Source organism: Berghia stephanieae, chromosome 1 (assembly GCF_034508935.2).
Source record: "Berghia stephanieae isolate SIO BIC M18660-M18661 chromosome 1, UCSD_Bste_1.3, whole genome shotgun sequence".
In the NCBI taxonomy this organism is placed as follows: Eukaryota; Metazoa; Mollusca; class Gastropoda; order Nudibranchia; family Aeolidiidae; genus Berghia; species Berghia stephanieae.
Window position 1 is genome coordinate 114402900 of NC_088360.1, and position 11862 is coordinate 114414761.

General features: G+C 34.6%; 1 protein-coding gene across 2 annotated transcripts in view; it reads left to right on the plus strand.

Annotated features, from left to right (window-relative positions):
* The window catches only part of LOC144962802 (uncharacterized), a 64355-nt gene that overhangs the window by 6196 nt on the left and 46297 nt on the right, over positions 1-11862 (plus strand). For both annotated transcript variants that reach the window (XM_078896065.1, XM_078896064.1), the window contains exons 6-12: positions 2076-2303; positions 4142-4260; positions 4651-4690; positions 5746-5846; positions 6803-6902; positions 8288-8469; positions 9139-9252. In XM_078896065.1, the coding sequence (XP_078752191.1) occupies positions 2076-2303; positions 4142-4260; positions 4651-4690; positions 5746-5846; positions 6803-6902; positions 8288-8469; positions 9139-9252 (884 nt within the window). The remainder of the gene's footprint in view (positions 1-2075; positions 2304-4141; positions 4261-4650; positions 4691-5745; positions 5847-6802; positions 6903-8287; positions 8470-9138; positions 9253-11862) is intronic.

Here is an 11862-nt window from a genome sequence, read left to right on the forward strand (position 1 = left end):
GTATGTAGTAGTAGTATGTATGTAGTGATAGTATATTGTAGTAGTATGTATTGTAGTTAGTTAGTATGTGTAGATAATAATAGTAAATCAAGAGTATTATGTATTCGTATGGTGTTACATCATTTGCAGTGTTCTATTCACTCAATGAGTTCTTTGTCAGTCGCGTAGTCTCCATGCTATGGTGTAGTTTGACAATTTAAGATACTATTATGCTTCATGTCCCGCATGGTGTCATTGAAGTGGGAGAGTGTTTTGTATCACCTTCGATGTAAATATTAAAGGCTGTCTTTACCTTCTGCTTTTTCAGGTAGACCATTGTTTCATGTTCAAGTTTTGAAACCTGGTAGTGGTAGATTGGTAGGATCTTCTATAATTTCATTTCCACCAGTGGACAACCCATCTTCTAGGCATCAGGATAAATATATTTTCTTCCTGTTGCATTTAACGACCTCTTTTTAATTCCCTGTAGTTCTGATTGTTTTATAATGTTTGTAGTTGGCATGTGCAAGTATCGTCTAAACCGCTTTAACTGGTCTGTTGCATATAATATCTTTTATTTACTTACTTTTCCAAGTAATCTAAAGAGATATTGGTCTTTGATGAATATTTTGATCCAGGCATTTGTGCATCCAGTTCTAGCTCTTCACGTTTCGGTGTCCTATAAGAAGAATACATGTATATTGTTGTTTCATATTATAAGTTGATCTCTTTCCTTTTTTATTGGTTTTTATTTGCAATTTCCTTGTCCTCAACTATGATATTAAATTTTAATTCACGAAATAGTGCATACATTATGGTATTGTCTTACAACTGTTTTTAAAACTATAACCTTGTGCATTCCAAAATTCATTAAAGTCCTTTCTAATTTTAGTAAAACAATGATCTTATCATCAGTTTCGTGATGATTTCAGTGTTTATTGTCACGTCCATGTAGGAGGTTGGCAAGAGAGAAGCTAGGTATAGATAGTCAAACAGTTTTCCCCGTAGACATCATCGAGTGCCACTTTTATTCCATTTTATTGTTGGTTAAAAAGTTCCCGAGTGGTAGAGTATTGGTACTTTGTATAGGGATAGAAGTTCCCGTTATATCTGACAACAGCCGTTCGCAGTCTGTAATCTGTTGCGTGGTAGGCCGTTCGGCTTGGTCCCTCACAGGATGTGGGTTGTCATTACTCCAATTTATACTGGGCCATTCAACACTGAAGGGTTCGTCAATAACAGATTCATGCTGGACGATCAAAGGCTGACGATTTCGGTATAACAATTGCCAGGCGAAAACACAATATTAATTATCACTCCTACACACTAGTATAATAGCATTAATTAATGGTAACACAATGTAAATTTATCACTGACCCTTGTGCAGGTTTCTCGCTATGTAGGATTTTTCGAGTTTACTATAGAGCAGTGAGCTATAAGTAGATGAAACGGAGAGAGCCCGTTACTCTCCCCAACCTTGCTTATAAAGGTTTTCGTCGGGAGTTGGAGAATCTCAAAGAACCAACAATATTTCAGGATTTTGGTAGGCCTGGTTTATTATTGGTAGTTGTCTCTAGTCCAATCGTGTTCTGGGTGTCGTAAATTGTAGCGTCCGTGCGCTTGGTGAATTTCTAATTAGGTTTCCGCTACGAGTGACATCTCGCACATGTTGACATATAGGTGCGAATTGAAAGTCTAAATGCAGGTGACCTACACATGGCCCTCCTTTTATTGTCACAGGGCTAGAACGATTAACACATTTGCTACGCTACGATAGCCGTTGCATTGCCACGGCAATAGTTTGTATTGAGTTGTGTGTATTGATGTTTTTACAATCGTGGGAAATTGAGGCGATTGAAATATATCATTACATGTATGGCATTGTCAGGATAATTCAAATAGAATATTGCATATTTTAAATGCGTTCAAAAATATAAATTTTACAGTCACACTTAGATTTCATTGTTATAGACGCCCGACTTTTTTGTTTGAATGATGTATATAGGAAAACATAGAATGGGAATAATACTTAACGTATCCCTTAGTTCGACATCATAGAATACGCCTTTTTATATCGCAACTTTTCCCTCTTCAAGCTCAATTCCAACATATCAACAAGAATTCCCCCGAGAGAAATCTAGACAAAACTTTCTTCAATGTCAAATTGCCCGAACAATGTGCCCACTTATGTGTCAAGAACAAAGGATTCCTATGTCAAGGCTTCCAGTACTGCCCCGATGACGGTTTTGCCTGTGGCCTCAGTATGTATCATGTATTAAATCAGACAATGAAATCTTCCGGGAAAACATGTGATTTCTTCACACGTAAGTATGTCCAGTGTTTTCATAAAACTCGATGGGGTTTAGGCTTTATACAATTTTGATTTTTTTCCTCATTCAGATGGCAGATTTTATGGAGAAAAAAAATATTATATATTTAAAGTATGATATTTATTGTAGTGTCTAGGTCTTCTCATGTCAAACGAGAGAGACAGCGTGTCTACGTCCCATGACCGTCTAACCTGGTAAAAGAGCAGAAGTGCATAATATATCATTGAACGTGGTGAAGCCATAGTAAAATGTTATATTATTAACGATAACGTTGTATATATATTTTTTTAAAAAGGGAATAATGATGATGATTTCAGACCAATGAATGATTTTTAGACCCTCATAACTCACGAAGGACTGTTTACTTGATTGAACCTCTATGGAAAATGCCAGAAGGATGTGCTCCTAATAGATTTATGTGCCTGTTATCTTTGATTGTTCCGCCTAGTTAGGCCACAAAACAGTGGAGTTTTTATTTTATTTCACAATGTAACCAAAATATATGCTGTTATTTGGATGATAATCATTACATTACCATACTTACATTCCGACAAGAATTTGCTAAAGATTATGACAAGGTTTTTATAAAACCAAAATACCTTGGATTAAAAATCTGACGACTAACTCTTAGTCAGTAATGTCATGGGTGCGAGCCCCCATCGCCGCAAAATTTATATTCTCAATTGTTTTCTGACCTTTTCTACTCACTTCGTTTTCTGTTATTATCAACATAAGTGCCTGCTCCATCATTTTCTGAATTAATTTTCAACCAAAATAATGCTCTGTAATTTGGATGATAATCATTACATTACCATGCTTACATTCTGACACGAGCTTACCCAATGTCTCGATCGTCTCGATGTTATATGTTTGTACTGAGAATAGAGCTTTTGCATTACTGCAGCTGGCTTATAAACAAACTTCACGGAGCGTGTGTCTCTTGAACCCATGACCTCAAGGAGTCTTGAGAGGGACTCAGGAAAAACATTATGTTTGAAACCACTTTTTTGGCGTAGACTGCATAGCGTCCCTCTCACTGTCATGCTGAGTCGTCGTATCAGTAAGGTCGTGGATTCGAGCCCCCATCGCCGCGAAATTTGTATTCTCTATTGTCTTCTGGCACTTTTCTACTCACTTCATTTTCTCTTTTTATTGACTAACTCTTACTTTGGCAAAAATCAAGCGACTGGAATAGTTCATGCAACTGGTATGATTCTCGCGACTGTCATTGTTCATACAACTAATATAGTTCATACAAATGGTACTGTTCAGGCAACTGATGTGGTTCATATAACTGGTATGTTTCATACACCTGATATGGTTCATGTAACTGGTATGGTTCAGTCAACTGGAATGGTTCAAACAATTGAATTATTTCAGGCAACTGGTATGGTTCATAAAGCGGTATGGTTCATACATCTGGTATGGTTTATACAATTGGTATGATTCATACACCTGGTGTGATTCATAAAACTAGTATGGTCCATACAACTGGTATGGTTCAGGCAAGTGATATGTTTCATGCAACTGGCATGGTTCGTACAATTTGTATGGTTCATACAACTGGTGTAATTCCTACGACTAAATATGTCGAACTATACGGGAATAGATTAGACATAGCACGATATCTGTGCAAATTGAATTTGAGCCTCACTTAAGATAGTTTTATTTATTTCTCTATGAGGAATATTTTAACCTCCACTAGGATAACACGGGTTATATCCGTTTGCAATGTCATTTGCTCCTAGGAAATATAAGTTATATTTTAAATATGCCTAAAAGCTGGAATCTACCAATTAATAATACGTTACCACAAAACTTCATACACGTAGGAACCGTCCCAAATTATCCATACCCTGACGAACCGACCGTGTCTGAGGCCTATGACAGACTCGCAAAGGCCGTACAGCACAAACAATTCCAAATTGAGATCACCAAACCAGATGGATTTGTAAGTATTACTCGATATTTGAATTGTTGAAATTATTTTACGCTGGTAAATCCTTCTAGCAGATTTTCACACATGCAAATCTTATTAGGATTAGATACTTGTATTGCTAATATTTCAATATAAAGAACATTAATATTATCGTCACAAGCATATTCATCCCATGATAATCATCAAAATGATAATCATGTACACGTATAATCATCTTCATCATCACCATTATCACATCACCACCACCACTACAACCACCGCCAGCATCATCATCATCATCATCATCATCATCGTCATCATCATCATCATCATCATCATCATCACCATTATCATTATCATTATCATCTACACCATTATTCATTCTGGGTATCATATTTTTGTCAACTTTGTTTTTGACTCCAGGCGCCAAACTACGTAGCAATCGGAATACAAAAGTTGTCAGGTGAGAATGGCCAAGAAACATGCCAAAAATAAAAATATGTGTTTAGATCTAAACTGTTTAGTCTACGTAATTTTGCTAAGTAGTGCTTGTTTTTATATTTTACACGTCGTCTAATCTTCATTTAATCGACTTATATCTGACGGCAGAATGTCAGGAAAACCATACGACCGGCTGAACAGTGACTGCCAAAGTAATACTGAGCTGCTAAAAACTGTGGACTATAAAAAGTAATAAACAGAAATGAGTATAACAGGAAAATAACAAAATATAAAACAATGAAGATTTCAGGCTCAAAGCCCTTAATACATTAATTAAAATTCAGACAAACATCAGAGACATATTTGGTATATCTTGTCGTAAAGTCTATTATTGTCATTACTTGCAATCCATTCACTTTCGTGAAAACAACACTGTGGACGATGACACTTGATGCACACAATAGGTGTGCAATCAAATTCACAATATGTGAATTTGGCAACAGAGGGATACGCTTCTTGGTTTTCATAATTGTGTGATAATAATGATGGTGATAATGATAATGATAATAATAATATTAATAATAATAATAATAATAATAATAATAATAATAATAATAATAATAATAATAATAATAATAATAATAATAATAATAATAATAATGATAATAATAATAATAATAATAATATAATAATAATAATAATAATAATAATATATAATAATAATAATAATAATAATAATAATAATAATAATAGTACAGATTGTTCAGGAATTGTCATTCAGGGAGGGTTCTCATTTTTTTCCATTTGACGAGGCAAATGATAGTACATTCCCCCCCCCCCCCCCCCCCACACACACAATCGCTACCAACCCTCCGTTAGGACCTGTACATATACAACTACCTGCCTATAACTACCATTTTGATCTTGTTGATCACTCGAGACAGGCTGATTGCATACTCATGTTAATTACTTCCAAGGCCAAAACTGTGACGTTTGTTTTGTTAGGGGTTTTTTTGTTTGACGCTATGTTATCGCGTTTAATAGTGGTGTAATTTTATTCCTGTGACATCCTCCTAGGTGACGCTTCCATTGACAAACCAATACCATCTATGGCCAGTCAGTTTTCATACCGCATGGAAACTGTTATACCCCAGTTCACAACAGCCTTTGATTCCTATGTAAGTTATACTTAAAATTTTTTATTCTCTATTGTCTTCTGGCACTTTTCTACTCACTCCATATCTTGTTGTTACCAACATAAGTGCCTGCTCCACTCACTTTTCTGAATTAAAAATTCACCCCATACACCGGAGCATACTCAATGTCTCAATCGTTTCTATGTTATATGTTTGTGAGAAATATTGGCTATTAAGCTTAACTGCTGGTCAAAATTACTTCGCGATGGTGGCGAACGAATCGGCGATCTCAAGAAGTGGGTGAGAGAGGGATCTAGAAATGACTTTGGGTTTGAAACGAATATTTTTGTGTTCGTGGATAGCTCACACGGTAGAGCCACGCTCTCACCTGCCAGGCGGAGTTGTCGTACCAATAAGGTCGCAGGTTCAAACCCCACCACCGCCGCGAAAAAATTTTTTATTCTCTATTGTCTTCTGGCACTTTTCTACTCACTCCATATCTTGAAGTTATACTTCAATACACTACAACCTTTGATTCTTTTGTAAGATATTGTCGAATTTACCACAACTGTTTATTTCTATATAAGTTAAACCTCAATACACTACAGACTTTGATTTTTGTGTAAGATATCCCCAATTTACCATCACCTCTGATTCATATGCATGTTATTAACTCAATACACCACATCCTTTGATTTTTATGTAAGATATTCTCCAACAGACCACAACTTTTGATTCCTATGTAAGTTACAATTCATTATATCACAACATTGATCTTTATGTAAGACATTCTTCAATATACCACAGACCTTGATTTTTATGTAAGATGGTCCCATTAAATTGTAAATTATTATGCCTAAATATATCACAGCCTTTGAGTCCATATATCTCAATATACCTTCCTATGTAAGTTATACCTCAATATATTACAACCTTTGGTTCCGATTTAAGTTATTCTCAACGTCGATTATAATAGTACAATCTATTCCTATCTCTAGGTATGGTATAATTCGGATATCAAATTTGTTCGCCTTGATACTCGGAATGCAAATACACCAAATACCCCTGAGTTCAGCAACATCTATGATTTTAATTTAGGTGAGTTCTACCCTATAAATATTATATCAGTCTCTTTAATTTAAAAACTTTTGTTTTAACTAGTTGTACAAATTAGCTCATAGATTTGGTAATTATTTATTGCTCTCATTACCACATAAATATAGAAGGAAATACTCTTTCTACAAGATATTTATCGTTCCACAGTTGTTATAAAAAGATTAATAATTTACAACGTTGTTTGAAGATGCAAGTGTAGAAGCATTGAACGAATTAGTAAGGAGTTTGCCTGTCAAAAGTACAGCTAATAAAGTGCTTGCTATGCTTTGGATAGGACGCTAGTCTATCGCGAAGTACACTCCGCCAGATCTAACAGACCCAGCTACCTGATCACTGCCGGGTGACAGGGGGGGGGGGGGGGGGTTATAAAAAAATCGACTTAACTTGGAATCTATGGTTGTCCCTTTGCGTGTGAAGCGAACACTCTTCCAACTGATCTATCGGGATCCCCTGACTTGTAAATTGTGAGTTGAAATAAATACCTTATTGAAAAGTGTGAGTTCTGGTTCTTAAATTCAAACGACTTAAATGTCAGTATTTTGATCATTGTTTTGTATTTAACCAGTTGACTGCGGTACTCTGGAAAAACTCGTATTTATAAATTTGGCCAGAAAACTAGTCCTTCAAATATCGATTGATTTAAATGACTCTCATCTTGGCAAAAATCTCTCAAATCTGAGACTTCGCCATAAATATAATTAATACTTACATTGAAAACAAGCAAATTTACCCTAATCCAAATTTTAAAATCCAGTTTCTCAAAACTAACTTCTTGTGACTGAAGTACTTTTAGCACTAGGCTCTTCAATTACAAATTTGCTTTTCAGGTACTTATCTTCTTCTTCTTCTTCTTTCAGCTAATCCCGCATTTTGCAGGGTTGCCATAATGAATGCCACATTTCCATGCATATCGGTTCATAGCATCATCTTCTTCCAGGCCCAGTTCTTTTATATCGTCCCTATCCAACCATCTAGTCTTTGGTGGTCCCTTTTTCCTCTTTCCCGCTAATCGTATATCCAATACTTTCTTTCCCACGTACTCCCTCTCTCTTCTCTTAATATGTCCGAACACTTTCAATCTATCTTCTCTCATCTTTATTGATACATTCTTCACTTCAGTCAACCTTCGAATTCGTTCATTTCTCACTTTATCTTTTCTTGTCCAGCCACGTGACCATCTCACCATCCTCATTTCTGCCACCTCGACTTCTTTGCCTTGTTTCTTTCCTGTACTAATCTATCCCCACATAATAGTCATTAGATACGGCAGATTATATATGATGTGAATGACAATTGTCCTGGAGATGAATGGACTTACTTGTACACTAATTGATGCATGTTACTACGAATATATTATTTTATTCAAGGCATCTGTTACAAAATCAACAAGGTAACACGAGAATGTGAGATCTCGCCCATATCTGCCACCGACGACTTCGATGTCAATTCATTTGCCTCGAAGACTGACAAGAATGGAGGGCTGCAGATTAAGATGAAAACACCATTGGAAATATTTTTTATTGACAGCACGTATACTTTCATCGGACAGGTAATCTTATTATCTCTCCTTCTATTCATCTGATCTTTAACCATTAAAGAAATTTAGTTCTTGTTCTTCTTGTTCTTCTTCTTCTTGTTCTTCTTGTTCTTCTTCTTCTTCTTCTTCTTCTTCTTCTTCTTCTTCTTCTTCTTCGTCTTCTTCTTCTTCTTCTTCTTCTTCTTCTTCTTCTTCTTCTTCTTCTTCTTCTTCTTCTTCTTCTTCTTCTTCTTTCTTTCTTCTTCTTCTTCTTCTTCTTCTTTCTTCCTTCTTCTTCTTCTTCTTCTTCTTCTTCTTCTTCTTCTTCTCTTCTTCTTCTTCTTCTTCTTCTTCTTCTTCTTCTTCTTCTTCTTCTTTTCTTCTTCTTCTTCTCCTACTCCTCCTCCTCCTCCTGTTGCTCCTCCTCCTCCTCCTCCTCCTCTTCCTTCTCCTCCTCCTCCTCCTCCTCCTCCTCCTCCTCCTCCTCCTCCTCCTTTATGTTTCCTCTTCTTTCATCTTTTCGGTTTTATAAAGATTTGTTTTCTCTCCCTTTTTTTCTTTCAGTGTTAGCACACTTACCAAAGAAAAGAAAAGAAAATCTAAATGATTGTCGAATGCTATCCGTAACATAAATAAAACTCAATCAGTGTCATTTTTCACACCTTAAATTTTCTCTAAATAGTTTATGATTTCCTCTCATAGAAAACCGTACGAGGCATAACCTGCGACGCTTACCAGTCGCTAAGGTCAGATTTCCACATTATGTCTCTCGGCAAGCGCACGGAGAGCAGTCTTTTCACCATCTATTTCCAGGCTGTAAGTTGTATTGAGACTGGCAGTGTTCATTTTTGTTTATATATTATAGCACTATTTGTTATTTATTTTCACGTTGCTGTTACCCATTTATCTTTTTTTTTCATTTTGGATGCTTTTGTGACAATCTATTAATTTATTTTTCCGTTTATTTATAAATTTATCTATTAAATAAAAATATTTTATATGTTTATTTATTTAACCACGTATTTATATATTAATTTACTTATTTATTTATTCATCAATTTTCTATTTGTTTTATATATCTGCCATTTAAAAATATATTCATGTATTAATCTATTCATATATTTTGTGCTCTTTACATAAACCTTCAAATGTATTTTAATACTTATCTGTAGACTCCAGATGAAAGCTAAAACAGAAATTTAGTTAATTTTTTTTATCGTGTCACCATAGCAGTTTTAATTCTTTATTCTTAATTTCAAGTAAATTAATAAATATATCAAATTTATTCTCAGGAAAAAATCTACTATTCCCGAGAGACAATCTAGATAACCCAAGTGTCTAAATGATTCATGTGTTTATATATTATTATCACCACTTTATGAGAATTAACAGATATAACATAATCTTGCCCCCCCCCCCCCCCTCCTGGCTGAATCACTATCATAATAATAATAATAAATAATAATAATAATAATAATAATAATAATAATAATAATAATAATAATAATAATAATAATAATAATAATAATAATAATAATAATAATAATAATAATAATAATAATAATAATAATAATAATAATAATAATAATAATAATAATAATAATAATAATAATAATAATACTAATAGTAATAATAATTAAATAATAATAATAATAATAATAATAATAATAATAATAATAATAATAATAATAATAATAATAATAATAATAATAAAGTTTTATTTGTATAGCGCCAAATCCCATTGGCAAAAACAGTTCTAGGCGCACAAAATTGTAAAACATCAATAAGTATAACCATTTTTGTACACACGGACACCCCTTTATACAAGCGCGCGCGCACACACACACACACACACACACACACACACACACACATACCCCCACAACGCGACACACTTGCACCAAAACGTGCAGATGCATTCAGAGATGATAAATAGCTGTTAACATGGATTATTGAATAAAAATCATATCAGAACATTTAACTTAATGGCAGATGAAGGAAGAATATAATATGTGATGAGACTTCTGATGTAACAAATGTATATCTTACAAAAAAATAGGATGTTTTATTTAATCTAGCGAGTCTCTCATAAGATGAGATTTTAATGTCTTTTTAAATGATGATCCACAAACCCGCTCCTAACACTGAATGGTAAAGAATTTCAGACAGCGGGAGCAGCATAAATAAATGCACGATCAGCATAGGTCTTACATCATATTTTAGAAACACATAATCATAATTGAGAGTTGGATCTTAAAGAAAGCGAGGGAGTGTAAACATTGATCAACTCTGATATAGGCTGGGGAAGTTTCATTAAGATGATTATAGCACATTACAGCAATTTCATACGTAATCCTAAATCTAACAAGGAGCCAATGTAATGTCCAAAAACGGTGTGACATGATCACTGTTTTCCTCTTCAAAACAAATTTTGCCGCTTGATTTTGAATGAGCAGCAGTTTGCTGACAACATTATTTGGAACAGAATGCATGAACATGTGACAGTAATCAAGTCTAGAAAACATCAAAAAAGAAATGGGGGTTTGAATAGTTTCTTGATCTAAAAAATTAGCCAATTGTAAAATTCTTCTGAGCTCAATATATAAAGTCTTACATAAATTATCGATATGTTAATGCATGGAAAGGGTAGAGTCAAAGCAAACACCCAGATTTCTAGCTGTGTCAGAAAAATTGACTTTTTCGTTTCAAATTGGATTCAATAGTCTGATGTCACGTCGCCCAGCAACGATGGCCATCGTGGTTCTAAACAGAGAAAATCGGTACTTTTTATTCTTCGTGCTGGCTAGAACTTTTCATATGTCTTGTGGTCTTGTGTAAAAGTCAAAACATGATCAGATTTATAATGTTTTTTTCCCTCTGGATACGCTTTTATGATCGTCGGATTAATATTTCATAGGGGCGTCCGCCATTGTTCCGATAGTTTAGAGCCAGTTACTAATTGCCATGCGTCATTACGAGGGAAATGACGTTACGACTGTTGAAGCGTATTGTAATAAAATATCTATACTCACTTTTTATTTTTATTTTTAGGGTCACACAAAAGAACTTCCGTTTTTTCTTCGTTTATTTTGAGACTATTTATTGTCATCAAGTTTTTCACATCAAATTTCCAGGTTATTAATTAACGAATATAATTCAGACGGATGGACAGAGCTATACATCTCAGTGTCGTCAGCGAACATGTGGTAGCTGACCTCATGCTTTCTTATTATTCCTCCCAACCGTTGTGTACAGAGTGTATAAAAGAGACGGTATAAAGACGGAACAGTGGGGTACTCCATAATTTAACATTTGTGGGTTAGATCTTATGTTGTCTATTAGGACTGATTGTCTACGCCCATCCATGTAAGACTCAATCCATTATAATGTGTTACCCGATACTCCAAATGTCTTTGACAAGCGTGT